Source organism: Lethenteron reissneri, chromosome 24, assembly GCF_015708825.2.
Source record: "Lethenteron reissneri isolate LAM-NWPU_2019-01 chromosome 24, ASM1570882v1, whole genome shotgun sequence".
NCBI lineage: Eukaryota > Metazoa > Chordata > Hyperoartia > Petromyzontiformes > Petromyzontidae > Lethenteron > Lethenteron reissneri.
The window spans coordinates 4,168,124-4,183,491 of record NC_083802.1 but is presented as its reverse complement, the minus strand read 5'-3'; the positions used below and the strand labels follow the sequence as shown (position 1 = coordinate 4,183,491).

Genomic DNA, 15,368 nt, shown 5'->3' with positions numbered 1-15,368 from the left:
GGGCACCACGGGGTGGCCAGCCCCTCCCCACCCAGCCCCAACCTCCCAGCCCCTCCCCACCCAGCCCCACCCCTCCCACCCTCCACCCAGCCCCTCCCCACCCGGCCCCTCCACACCCAGACCCTCCCCACCCTCTCTTCTGCACCCAGCCCCACCCCTCCCATTTTTGGATGCACTACGGGCGGACGGACAGACACAATAATCCCCTGTGGGCTGGTGTAACCAGGAGGTTCCTACCAGTACATGATATTCCCAGAGAACAAACCAATGTGACTACCCTCACTGCCATAATAGAATTTTCATTTCTGGGAATCAAACCACCAGGCATTTAAGCATGGCACCAAAACATCCACCCCCTCCCGAACAAAAAGTTTAGCATGTTAACATGATTTTACCCATCGTACCGCTATGCTTAGAGAAGGCTGTAGGAACAAATCTCGAGGGTGCAACACATTTCATTGTATTGGTTCGGTTGTAGCAATACTTTGAAAATTGAAAGTGAAGTTTACGTGATGTATGACAGGCTTCCTTACACTAATATTTGGAGTTATTTAACCATAATTCACCACAATGGTCAGAGAGAGGTTCGTGAAGAGTGTTAGCCAGACCAGTTCAGATGTCGCTCGCCACCGATGTTAACCATGACTGAGAATGAAACTCAGAATACTACGTTCATAGCACAGTGGATCATTCACTGGGTCCCTGTGAAGATTAAAATGGAGTATGATAATTGTATTCTTAGTTCTATCGGTAAAGTCACGTAGAAGGGAAATAATAAAATAATACAAATGAAACAATAAAATTCTCACGACGTTTCGGGCGCAACACAAGCGTCCGTCATCAGGTAGGAAAGCATGGTCTGCTGCTGAGGCAGACTGTTTTAAAAGGCTTGAAATGGGTGTAGCCCAAGGGTCATAAAGAAGTGGGCGGGGCTAGTGATGTTAATGTGAGAAATTAGCATGTCAATGTAAGATAGGAGGAGAGCGGCCTCCTCGACGAGGGCATGGAAGTGGCTATGTTAATGGGAGGGATTAGCATGATGTTAATATGAGAAAATAGAATGTAACTGTACGCTAGGAGAGCGGCCTCCTCGACGAATGAGTGCAACCTAACGGGTGCTTGTGTTGCGCCCGAAACGTCGTGAGAATTTTATTTTTTAATTTTCTTCTTCGTTATTTTGGTAAAGTCACGTAGAAGGGAAATAATAAAATAAAATTAATGTTTTGTGTTTCTTATTTTATTATTTCCCTTCTACGTGACTTTACCAAAAGAACCAAGAATATGAATCCCTGCAGTTAGAAAAGTATTAAATCGAAATGTACGATAATTGTGTTGATGATAAAGTTAGTCATGTTGATGATAAGGGCAATAATGAGTACGGTAATGTTGAAGATAATGATAATCATATTGATGGCGATGATAGCAAAGATGATAAGGTTAATGACTGACTATATTGATTGTAAACATAACCAGTAAGCTATTTTGCTGTTGTGTGTCCATCTCATCTACAATTAAGAAAATGTTTCATGGCAGTATTTGGCTAAATGCATAAACCAGTACACATTTCAAGACTTCACATTCACATTTCTATAAAAAAAATCAGCCCGACTTGCAAGAAGCGAGAGCAACAGGACTTTATTGGTTACAAATGTATAAGCAATTATGAAATATCAAGCTCAAACCTTTACACATACACAAATGCTGGACAATATTGTGTATATTGATTATATTTCACTTCACCTTTTTGAAATAAGAGAAGACTTTTCTTAACTTTGGCCCCCATTCACCTCGTTCCACCAACCACAAATCAGCCAAAGGTCGATGACTAATCCCCTTCGAACACGTGATCTAGTACACACGTTCAGCATCAAGAGAAATGCTTCATTTGTTCATCAACAGGACAGCCAAAATTAAATTTACAAATATTCTGTACATGTGCTATGAAGCAAAGGTATACAACATAAATGAGGGTCAAAATGGCAATTTATATTATGACTTCCTTTCTTCACTGTGAACATAACACACTTTTTACATTTTACAATGTGGTGTAATTAAAACAATGGACTTCAACAGAGAGAGAAAAACCTCACCACCGAAAAAGGTAACATTGTCTTTATCCGAAAAACCCCTTTGATATCTTATGCAATGGACTATTATTATATGAGTGATAATAGCCAGAACATTTTTAGTGACGTTTGAAAAATATTTTTTGGTATATAGTGTCTGGCAAAAAATGGGCAATTGAAATACAGTCATTGATATTTGAGGATTGTATAAGCTAGATGGGTGGCTTGTATTGTGAATGTGGTGATTGGAATTAAACTAAAAAAATGTCAGCATAACCTTGCACATTCATGCGAAGAATGCAACATTTTCTACCCATATTTTTATAATTGAGGATATAAATGGGCATTATTAAACACTGTTGCTGATTGTTTTACGTAAACGTAATTTTTTTGTTCAACATTGCAAGGTAGTCAGCATCTTGCTTGGAAACAAGCTCCCAGCTCTCCTTAATAGCGTATTTCCACCAAACAATATATTGACTTCACCTAGACATGTAGTTCGGACCATGACCATCGCTGGCAGTGACTGATTTAGACTGTCTTTAAGGTAGGCTAATTGGACACAATAAATACATTCATCACAAAAGTGTCAGCTGGCATTACTGGTGTCTCATATAAAGGTGTGCATCAACAGTTATGCAAGATGTAGAGGTGGTTCTTTGGAGATGGTTGCAGCGAGATTTGATGAGTCTTATGCTAATACAATTGAAGCCCTGTCTCTTGTCCTTCCATTGGCAGGCGGTAGTAATGTTTAGGTCCAGTGAAAGGAAATGGTATTGGCTCCTGTCTTATTATTTGTGTAGCGTTTTTGAAAGCAACAATATTGAAACAACGCAATGTATAATGCACTCTCCTCCTACGTCAGTCAAAGTGTTCTGAGTGTCCTTTGCGTGTGCTGTGAAGCATGGTCATTGTATCAAACATTGACATGAAATATATTTACTTATTTTTTTTTACGTAGTGTTAATATCACTGGTGGTGAGGATTTTTAGTCAGTGTTACCAACGAAGTTAACTATTCTTGATTTTTAACAAAAATGTCTAAGTTAATCCATATTTGCAATTAAATATGTTTGTTTTTCTAAATATAAATGTTTGATGCTGACAATTCAGAAAACAAATGTGATAGCATCCTTAAGCTAGCACTGTAGCTTAATAGGTAATTTCCCAGCTATTGAGTGAAAGTCTTATCTTGGTAAAAAAACTAAGTTCTGGTGGTATGCCACATCTATGGTGGACAAATGATCACATGTGGCCGATCGTAATCTGTGAAAAAGCTCAGTTTTCATATTTTTTTTATAACACTGTTCCTTTACGTTAATAATTATGACATTACTGAATTTCCCCCAAAATAAATAATCATATTAAGAAAATTCATTACTTGCAAAAACCTCCCCACAGTTAAGTTTCAGCTTTTGGATGCCATCGCTCTCATAGCAAAACTACATTGGGCAATGCAGAAGGGTTAAGGAAAAGTCAAACAAGCAGTCAACTGCATATTATCCTGGTGTGATGGACGCAGCCTTTAATCCATTACATTTGTGGATGTCTGCATGGAAATGAGACACCCACCTTTGACGAATTGAGGAAATTAAGTTCTTGTGGAGTGCAGGAAAGCAAGTATGTTTGAGCGTGAGTTTCCTTCCACATGCAACAAGAAAGCTCAAAAAAGAAAGTGACCAAACATACCACAAGCAGGACCTTCATGGAAATGAGTACTGGAACTCAGGATACATTTTGACCTCCAGTGGTTTGGAAAGAGGATTAATGGACTAAGATTTATCATTGTAAATTACTCGTTTTTTCGGTGGGTTAGTTGGGTTCACCCCCACATCCTTCTTCGGATGGTGGGAGATGTAGGCCATGCCCAGCATTACCAACGCAGCTGATGGTGCCAATGTCACCAAGCCCTGCCCATAACCTCAGTGGCAAAGCATGGGAAACCGAGATTAAAATGTGTTCATCCGATTAGTTGGGTGATTTATCCCATCACCAGTTAAAGATTTCTGAATTAATCAGATAGCCCACATCTATAACATTCAAACACGTTTTTAATTGGAGTTTGCAACCTTATGTAGACTATACAATGGAATGAGTTGGTTAATGTCCCATATTCTTTTGGTCTTTTGGTAAAGCCACGTAGACAGATCAAATAATACAAAATAAAAATAATAACGTCCCATGTTTAAAACAATGCACATGGTATGTACAAAAAATATCTATCAATTTCCATTATGCCAAAAAACATGCATAAATACAATACAATTTAGATTCATGACGCATTTAATTATGACTGCGTCTCAAGATGCTATGGAAAAACAATGGGCTTATTGATTTTATAAAGAGGCAGTCATAGGCAGAGGAGAAAAAGAAGGTCTTGAGCCTGTACTTGAACAGGGACAGGGAGTCAACAGCATGGATGGCAGGGGAAAGGGAGTTTCACACTTTTCGTGAGGAGTAAATTCGTTTGGCAACATTTAGCTGGATGAAATTAGAACCAGTCTAAAGGCTGGATGTGAGAGTGGACAGGGATGTCAGGTTTATGGAGCTAATGGTGATGTAGAGCTGGGTGTCATCAGCATTGCAATGATGGTACATATTAAATCTATGGATGAATTTGCAAAGTGGAGGTGTGATATATTGAGAACAGGGGGTTGAGAATGGAGCCTTGTGGGATACCATAACACGGTGGTTTCTGATAGGAAGACACACCTCATATGGAAACATTAGGAGGGGTTTGTGAGATGAGAGCAGATCCAGCAGATAAGTGTTCCAGAAATTCTTATGTAGTATTGAAATAGTTAAGGATTATGAAGTGGTCTATGGTGTCAAAAGTCAATATATTACGAGGAGGGCTCATGATGATAGTGATGCAATGTGTGATGAGAGAAGGGCATTTAGCACTCATAAGACAATAATTTGAGCAGAATGGCCTTGGTGGAAGACAAACAACGAAGTGGTTAGTCTATAGCATAGACTCTATACCTATCTGGCAAGTAATCATTTGGATCAGAGACACCATGATGGAAGAGATATTTGGAGAAATGGGAAAATATCTTCTTTTTAATAATTTTTTGACAAAATGGAGGTTGGATATAGGACACAAACTTGCATGGATGTAGGGGCACAGTGTTGCGTTTTAAAAAAAAATCCAGAATGCAAGTGACAGAAACGGTATTAAGAGCTAAGTACTATATAAAATTATACATTGTAACATATTAGATGTAGGGTGGGCAGGCCGTAAGCGATGAGGGAAATGTGTTTAATATGGAGATAATTGTAGTAATGTTGTTTAACGTAACATAATTAAGGGTACGTACTGACGTAAAAGGACAGGCAATAGGGGCAGCAGTCTGACACGAGAATATAATTCCCAATTTATTTGGAATTATGTGGAGACATGACTAAAACATAACCTAATGATATTCATGCAGGTGCATGTCCTACTGTTAACGTGTTCAAAATAGATTGTCATCAATTCGGTCTATGCCTTGTACATGTTTATGCACATTTTATACTCAGGGAACATGCATCCACTAGATATTCAATTTAGAGTCAGAATATATACAGTAGAATGTCGATTATCTGCGTGTGGTGTATGCGATTTGCAGATTAACCACGCACCTGAGATTTTGACATAAAATAATAACTGATGGATTGTCCCTTGAGCCCAAATTAATAAGCTGAAAACAGTTAAACATTTTTATTTTTTGAAATGTTTATTACAAGTTACGCGCTTAAACCGAACAAATATGTGCTCCGGTTAATCCGAAATCTACGTGACCGCATCTACAGTACAGTAGTTGTATATCTTTACAACAGTGGGTGGAGTTTGAATGATGTTGATTGGCGTGGCTCTGCTGTCCACTTAGTGGGCACAACGCATCAATCGGTCGATTCTTCACATCAAATTTGAGTTTGCTCTTTAACAAACTACATTTTCTTAACTTATACATAATTTATACCTATATTAGTTGTGTTTGGTCCTTGAGATTGACGGAAATATATATTTTGGGAATATCCGCGAATTTTCATTATCCACCGCCGTCCTCCCAGTCATTAGCTCAGATAATCGAGTCTACCGTATATAGACTTGTATCCAGTACATCTTCAGTATTCTGCTGACGTTTATGCGAATGGAAAAATCACATTTGGTTTTGAAATACATTAGAACAGCAGTCTCACGTCCCATCTGGGAGTTGCAACCCACAAGTGACATAACAAGCGTTTGACATTATTCCACGATCTGTTTTACACGACGACCAAACAGCACTCAACTTCATCTGTGTAGAAAACTGAGTTATTTAGTCTCTATCTTATCTGGCTGCTTCGTGCGAAAACATTTGACATTTTTTTCCAATTCCACCGGTTGTTATCGAGGTAAGACAATCAGAATTTGTTAAAAAGAGTGAAAGCCAGAGATTAGAACTTAGGATTTTAACAATGCTCACTCAGTATTCCGACATAGGCATTGAAACACAACTCACCCAGATTTATATGTAGATACAGATTAGATTTAAAGATTGTGATTAGTCGCATAAACACCTTAAGGGTATTTCCCTGTTCTTTAACCTCATGATTATTCAAGTGTAAAGGTGTTGCACGAAACTAAAGAGAAAGCTAAAATGTTTACTTGGCCCCTTGCAGGTGAAACACAATTTATTTTTAGGACCCATTTTTACCCCTTTTCCGCTGGCAAATTTGAGTTCAGCCAGTTGGGTGGTTTCCCCACTGGCTATTTGCAGAGCCAATCCGAAACCAAACAACGCATCTGAATCTGGCTCAGGGCCATTCGGGGCCAAAGGAGTGTGACACCGCTCAGAAAACTGTGAGGAAGATGAATCGCCCATTTTAAACTCAAAGGCGGCCACGTTGTTTACATGCGCCTAAACGTGTGCAATGCATGCGACTATGGCAGCACGGCTCGGATTCTGCAGTGGAAAAACAAAACGGTGCCTCTTGAGCCGCACAGCGCTGGTTCGGCAGGGCATCAGCCCAGCTCGGTTGTACAGTGGAAAGGATGTATTTGACATTATTTAAGTAAAAAGAAAGTGTTAAATTTACATAAATTTGGCTTTGAACCGAACCAAGACAAGGCGCATATAAAGGGAGAATATGCAGGATAATAATGTGGAATAGTAATTTAGAAAATATGAATTCTGGCATGCAAATATGTGTCAAGTTGTGAAAATAATGTAAACAAATGTATGACATTTTTGCGTGATGAGTTCAGAACTTGATATTTTTCAACTTTGGGTAAAAATTTGAATTTGAATTGTACGATCCAAACAACTGTGCAAGAATGTGACCCAATTAAGATAAATTAACACATTTTCTGTTGATAGGACTATGTTGATTCAGCTAATCAGCAGGAGCCATTATTTATTAATTTATTTCAAGAGCAAAGAGCATTTGTGTCAAAACATAAGCTTTACTATTGATTTATTTTATAGTATGCACGACTAATATAAAGATTCGTTTTCCTCTGGAATATGCTGCAGCCGAGGTGACAGAACCGGGGGGACATCTCTAGGCATGGGGGAACAATTGCATATTTATTTGAAGGGTCAATTGCCACTTTTAAATATTGGTGTGTGTGGTGAGTATTTACAAAATAAAAGCAAACCCCCTAAAATCATACCCTAGCTGGGAATCGAACCCATGTTTTTTGCGTCTCGAGTAAGAACCCGTATTATCTCACTCCATGTCTTGTCCTGGCGATGCTGCTTTGAGTATAAAATGACCTAATATATTCTTCTCAGTAACTAACCTTTTTGCTCGAAAAACAACATAAATGAAGCTAAGCATACGTTTTGTTGCTTGTATAGTAATGCAGTACAGTATTTTGTCATACATTGTTAAACAATCGATCAAATATGATCGCGCTCAGCTGGATTTTGCCGCAAACAGAAGATATCCAATGAAAACATGAATCCGACTGTCTGTATGTTGAACTTCTTTTGCACCATACGTAGACAGCCGTGCTAATCGGAGGTGCGGGACTGGGCCTCATGTGATTAGGTCCCATCAGACCAAACAGTGTACCCCTCGTTTAATATGGTACTAATTACAAAAATAGTATGATTATCACTTTAAACGTTATGATTATAATTGTAATATTGTATAAGTTGTGACTTCTAAAACCACCCCAATGTAGTAAATAATAGGTTTATTAATTTAAAACTCTTATTTGTAATATTAGTGGTTATACATTTTAGGACTGGAATAACTTTTTTGATATTAGGTGATATCTTCACTATCTTAATTAGTAAGAGTATTATCAGCCTTGTTATGAATCAGTTTTAGGTCATATCTTCACTGCTATATTCATAAAACAAATATTGCCAACATTGTTATTAAATCTAGGTAGTATTTACAATGTTGAATTAATTCATATTGCATTGTCAGCATTGTTATAAATGATGTTGTCAAATGTTCGCTGTTAAATTAATTTAGTATTATCAAGCTTGAAATTAATTAGTTTTAGGTCATTTTCATCGTTATATTAATTTATATAGCATTGTGAGCCTTGTTTGTGTTGTAAATTAGATACATTGTTTGTGTTTCTGTGGTGACCACCAGAGGAAGAGTGCAATAAACCCATCTGCAAACCATGTGTAATGAGGACACATTTGATATTGAGCGATTAAATATATGCATTCGTATGGAAGCTATTTTTGTTAAATGTCCATTTATGCAACATGGCATTGGGGTGTGAAGCTGCTGCATAAATATATTTATTAAATGGGATTTTAAACATTTAATGTATCAGATTTCGAGCGAATGTGTTCACAACACATCTATGTTACATTTTAGTGAAAAATGTGTGTTTAAAGGGAATTATACATCACATTGCAAGTTGGGTGAATTTAATAGAAAATCACTTTAGAAACAAGACCGCTTTTCTCACATTTTACTAGCATGTTAAAATGAAAGTGTCTCCATTGCGACACTGAAGAAAGGGTCTCAATTCCACATTTCTATGGCAGGAGCCAGCCCTCTCCATAGTATGATCACTATTGTGTATATTAAAGCGATAAAAACACATATCTATCGGAGGGGTGCAATGGAATCATTGCTCTCTTCTTATGAGTAAAGGGTAAAGAGGGAAGTTGCTGCGTTGCTTAAGCCACCTAATCCCTTATAAATATCCTACTACCACTAGTTACTCTTTTCAGGCAAACGCTATTTATTTCTATAAATACAGGGAAACATTTAAATGGAATATCTGAGAATAATTTCGTCCTGGTGTATGATTATGTTGCAATGTTTTTTTTTATGTTACGTAAAATTTCTTCCCATTATTTACAGAGGTTGTGTCTGAAGCAATTGCGAATTCTGTACAATCGGCTGGAAAAGTTAATATTCTTGTCACAAAATTGCAATACATATGTGAAGAATATGAAAACCTGTTTTAAATTTCAGTTATTTTGTAAAGGTTTTGTAATGAGCCAAATTAACACAAATACTACAGAATCAGATGGACCACATATCCTGTAATGATTTCTCCCAAATTGGTCAGATTTTCACATCTTAAATAAGAAGTAATGGTTGATTATTTTTAAATGTATTCATATATGCACGATGAAGGCAATGGCATGCACACCTATAGCGAATATTATTTGAATTTTACTGCAGAAGTAGAGCAATAAGCCACGTTGTCCAATCCTGACCATTGTGCTCAAAATCGTAATAAACGGAATGAACATTATGCAATGATCAGGAAGTGACATCACAGGTCTTTGGCCACTGCCCTTCATGGATCTATCTGATCCAATCAATATATTTTGTGCTCCATAATTCAGCTACTTATTGAGCCCTCAGCTCTAAGCTTTACCGCAATCACTGTACAAGCAAAGCATATTTTACAGTTGGGTATTTGTGTGCAGTCATTGGTGTCTGGGATGAGACTTAATCTCCCTACACAGTGGGTGCAGTCTCAGAATTTGAATGGTGGATCTCAGCGAGGCTGGGCTCAGAACCCTGACACAGACGTAGCATTCGTGCGTCTCGACTCTACTTGAATCCCACTGCCATTTATTCTTAAAAAAAAGTATTTTAGAAGCAGTACAAGCTTGAGCAAGGTATGAAAATATAATAAAAAAAGAACTGAAATCTAAAGATTAAAATAAAATACAAAATTTCCAGGATACACTTGCCATGTATTTGTTATGGTGCCCAGCACTGAATGAATCTGTCACGGCAACAGACCATATCGACTAAATGGGGGAAAGATGTGGTTCACAATAGAACTTAATTCGAAACAATGTATAAATAGTATAACCATTTCTAATACGTAATTTTAGATAGTTTTGTACAGTTATGTAAAGTTGTATATTCCCTGATCAGATTATGATTAGTTACTACCAATTTATTACAATGCTAAATACACATTCGTTCAACATTCTTATTGTTAAATTATTAACAATATACCCTGTATTCGTATAAAATGTGTACAATTTTCTTGTCTTTTTGGAAGGCATTTCCCTTAGAAAATATGTTTCGGAAAGAGCTTTGCTTGCAAATTAATGTCATGATATATATTTTAAATAATTTCTTAATCTGGGCCCATAACTATATAGTGGTCACATCTTTGCCGTCCACTGGAAAACGTTATACGTTGACAAGTGAATGTTGGAATATACCATGTTTGTTATTGGAGTGCAGTCAATATACTTTACTTAATCAACTTCTGCAGTCGACATACTGTGAGAAGTACAAGCAGAAATACACAAGAGATGATTGAAATAAAAATGTTAATACAATTTAATCACAATACCTATAAACGATTATGATTTAACTGTCATTGATCTAATTTACCAGCTGTGATACTGTATTTAAAAATGTGCACATATACATTGCTATACTACAGTAGTTACACGTTGTATTTCCATAATCATAAAAAATAAACATTCATGGATTGTCACAACATTGTGAAATCCATCCATTTAATTCTGTGCCCTCCCCCACATCTGCCAAAGCATCAGGGGCTCGTTATACATTCCGGCTCGCCCAACGTCGTTTGCGGAGATAACATTTCAAAGTGTAGAATCTCCGTTCAAGTTGGAATAGTAGAGGCCAGTCGTCCCATTTTCACAAAGCTGTGGGGGGAGAAGACAACAGAGGAGAGAGTCAACATATCATTCCACAGTCACCGCTGTTGCACATACGACCCACGGGCGTTGCTGGGAAACCAGTGTGTCATGTAGGGAGTAACCATAGCGATAGCCACACTGTTGTAAATGAAGGCACGCCTAACACACACGTAAAAAAAGACCAGACAGATTCGTGTCTGTAGGAGATCGGGCTCTTGAAGATGGAAGATAAATGAAGGGACAGCCAAATACAAACATCGAATTTGACAACTGAGCGCTGAGGATGGGTGGTAATTCAGCCCACAAAATAGTCACGGTGTTGGTAGGACACGACCTGAACAACAATGCTTGTTTACCTTTAATATATAAACGAAAAATGCGCCCCCCCCCCCCCGCCATTCATTAAGCTACATAATTGCAAAAAGATGGTTTGTCAATATTTACCCTTTCAGCGAATTATGTGTCAACATTAATCGAGGTAGTCGTGTTACTAACCCTGCAATGTAATTACGAAAGCTGATGTTGTCATACTTAAGATAGCAGTAATAATTTACAGCTATTTGTCAGTCCACTGCTAAATGAAGATCTGCCCACACCTCTCATACCATGTCGGGTCACGAGGGTCAATGGTCAAAATACTTCTCCGTGCTGGTCGGTGCAGATTGCTAAAGGGGGGCTTGGAGGGTGGCTGAACCGAGATTTCTGGGTTCAAAGTGGAGTGCACCAACCACTGAACCTGCCCGTCCTATGTGCACAACTCTATCCAAATAACGATGTGAGATGACACAGAGTGATCAGTTGAAGTAAATCAGGCGATGCTAATCACGATTTTATGGTTATGGTGTAATAATACACGAGGTGCTGCAATAACAACCTGTTTATGATTTTTGTACTCGAACTTAAATTGTTTACATTTTAGTTAATTTTACACACTGGACCAACATTGCCATATTGGTACTATTCAGGCCCATTTCATGCAAGCGTGAGGTTTTTAGCGGTAGTAGAATCTATTAAGTTTAGATATAACAGATGTTAGGAAAAGATTACCATGTCGAATTACACACACTAACATAAAACTACCCACTACAGCTGTGCGTAATATCGACTTCAGCATTTTTTCTTGCTGTGGTTGTTCCACCCGATGAGGATTGCTTGTGTTGCGATCGAAACGTCGTGATTTGTTTTAATTTATTTTATTTCTACCTACGTGACTTTACCGAAATAACCAAAGAGTATGGATTCCTGCAGTCACGAAAGCTTTAAATCAAGGTATCACCACATTTTTTTCTTAAGATCACACCCATATTATTTGTTACCTATTTCAATTAGATCAGATTTTTTTTATGTCAATCCTTCGAGTGCTGACCCTATCCTACAATGAAATTCCTAGCATTCTTCACACGCACCTGTATCAGCAGGCAATAAACAATCTTCCGTTTCAAATGGCTTGCGAATCAGACTCTGATCTGTATTAGTAACACAGTTGTTACTCCCTGCCTGCCTTTGACAAGTAATATCCTCATGGTAATGTTGAGCTCTCCACTCCTCAACAGTGGTTCATGTAGTCCAGCAACAATGCACCGTCTCTTGTGCTTAATCTTGACATGTTCAAATTTAATATTATTTTGTAAAAAAAAAAATGTGCCCATGAACCAGCACTGTGATTGGTTGGATGATGCCACGTGGGGTTTGACAAGGGTCATCATGGCAATTCTCCACAACAAAACAAATGTGTCAAATTTGTATGCGTACAGGCTTGCGGATGTCAAATAAAAAAATACATACGAATTGATTAAAATTGTAAAGGTAAATAACACATTCATTCTTGGGATATTTTTCAAATTTTATTTTACTTTTTCTACGCTGCTTTAATCTATTTTTTCATAGCCTGAGTAGGCCACGCATATCATGTTAGATGCCCTGTCTCAATTGGGTGACCACCTAAGCAGGTAAGAGAGGAAAATAGGGTTCTGGACCTCTCCTGTGTCATTAAAGATATGGGCGATACTGTAATTGACTGCAATAGCTCAATAACATGCAATGATGTGGCAATACATGCGCAGCAAAATTATAGTTCATTATTTAACCGAGACTGTTGTGCAATCTTTGTCACAGGTATGTGCAATAAATTACAATGTGTAACTTCAGTTGTAGATTTTTGTTGTTGTTCAATAACGCCCTACTAAAAAAAAATTGCTTCAGTAATATGACTTGAAGCCCACGGGGTTGTGCAGAATTGTCGAGGTTCTACGCAGCTGAGGTATGTAATGTTCCACGTGGTGCAGGTCAGATGGGCATTGACCCGAAACATGGATTAAAACCTGACAGTCGCCTAGCCACCAATGGTTATTCATTCACTGATTCATTAATCTGTTCATTACTCATATTCCAAAAAAAGTATTTTGGCAGAATGGTGGCAGTAGCATACCAAGTGTCACTCGGCTTATCTCGATGTGATCTCTCTAAACAAGAAGGGCTTGAGGGTTTAATTTAATGATCACTAATTAAATTCCTAAATCATTTCTTATCAAAAGCCAAGTTGTTGGCCATTTAGCTATTAGTAGTAGACCTTCATAACCAGTTCACAGCACATTGAGAGCAGACAGAAGGAACGGCGTGGTTTCTTTAAATTAACAGCAAAAACTATTAAATTCAACATATATTAACAAAACACGGTAACATTTTTACTCGGAAAAAATATCCAACACAATGAATACATTTGAAATCACAACATTAGCGAATATTTTATTAATTTCTAAACATTTGTCGTTATGCTTAACCAACAATGACTCGTCACACATTGCAGCCTGAATGAGCGGGAGTATTGTATATATATTAGTTACACCATAGACACATTTTTTCAAGTTTAAATTCGACCACTCAAGATGTTACAATTTTGACCAGAGTACTTGTAACTGTATAAATGTCACCAAGCAAACGTGTGCAATTTTAAGTTTACAACATTGATTTCCCAAGAGTGCCACAATCTCCGTGTACAGAAAATTGCACCCACACTGGTGACTACATAGATACAAAATAAAATAAAAAAAGAAGCTAGATTTCTCAATGGACTGTGTGCCTGTTTAAACACACCCTGCCAGTGATATTACACACTACTCCAACGATGTCTTTGGAGTAAATTAAACTTACATAAGCTTTAACTTGGTGAGTTGTTTCCCATTTGATATATTTCAATGTCAAAACAATGCTAAGGGAAAAAAACATGTTTGCTTGCTATACATGCCAGTACAAAACATGCAGCACATCGATGGTTCTAAAGTTGGCCTCGTGAAGTGTCAATGGGTTCCACCCCACTGCCCATGACTAAATCACCCAGAATGCACCTGATGACATCAGGTCTCAAAAGCTAAGCAGGTTTGAGCCTGAGAAGTGCTAGGGTTGGCAATCACAATTTGCTACAGATTGTTAGTATCGGCTGCTGGGCTGCATAGTGTGCAGGAGAGCAGCATTGCAAAAAAGCCATTGTTGTACAATACTTATGTATGCTCCCACGTCTATACTCCTCCACGTTCACCAACCAGAGGTAAAGTATTGGCGTGGGGAGGCCTTCATCTGGAATTTGGTATCCCACCCTAACAAAACACAAGTTGTTTGTAATGGAGATGATTATGGGGTGGAGTGTTTGTGTTAATGTCTCATCCAACATGAGAATAGTGATTATGATTATAAGCATTCATGGTTGTGTATGTACACCTTTACACTGCATTTACATACACAAATTATGAGATATTAACATCTTTTATCATGTTTGCACATTTCCACTATTTGTAATGTGCTGTACTGTATTTGTAATCATGAATAGTTTGCTTTCAATAAACAAAGATATGATCATTGTTATTCTTTTTCAACGTTAGACTTTATGTGTAATGTGTAGGGTGTACACTATATGAATATAGTCTGGTGTGGAGAAAGAGTGGTCTGAATCAAGTATTTCGAGTTTACTATTTTTAACTTATCTCACACAATATACAACAAGTAGTGCAAGCTGACTCTTGTGAGATGTAACTGAATCGATATACGCAAGGGAGAATCAACACTTTAACAGCTATCACAGTACTACATCTACATCGAATTGGAACTTCTTAAACTTTGGAATGAAAATTAAATCTTACAAATAACTGGCCCTCTTGGATGTAATGTTTAGAACTGACAATACTGTGTTTTAAAGATACGTGAATTAAATAAAG

General features: G+C 37.7%; 1 protein-coding gene across 2 annotated transcripts in view; it reads right to left on the bottom strand.

Moving 5' to 3' along the window:
• Positions 1-1,633: 1,633 nt before the first annotated feature.
• The window catches only part of LOC133346431 (mucin-2-like), a 54,602-nt gene continuing 40,867 nt past the window's right edge, over positions 1,634-15,368 (bottom strand). For both annotated transcript variants that reach the window (XM_061557996.1, XM_061557997.1), the window contains exon 9: positions 1,634-11,166. In XM_061557996.1, the coding sequence (XP_061413980.1) occupies positions 11,104-11,166 (63 nt within the window). In that variant the 3' untranslated portion in view covers positions 1,634-11,103. The remainder of the gene's footprint in view (positions 11,167-15,368) is intronic.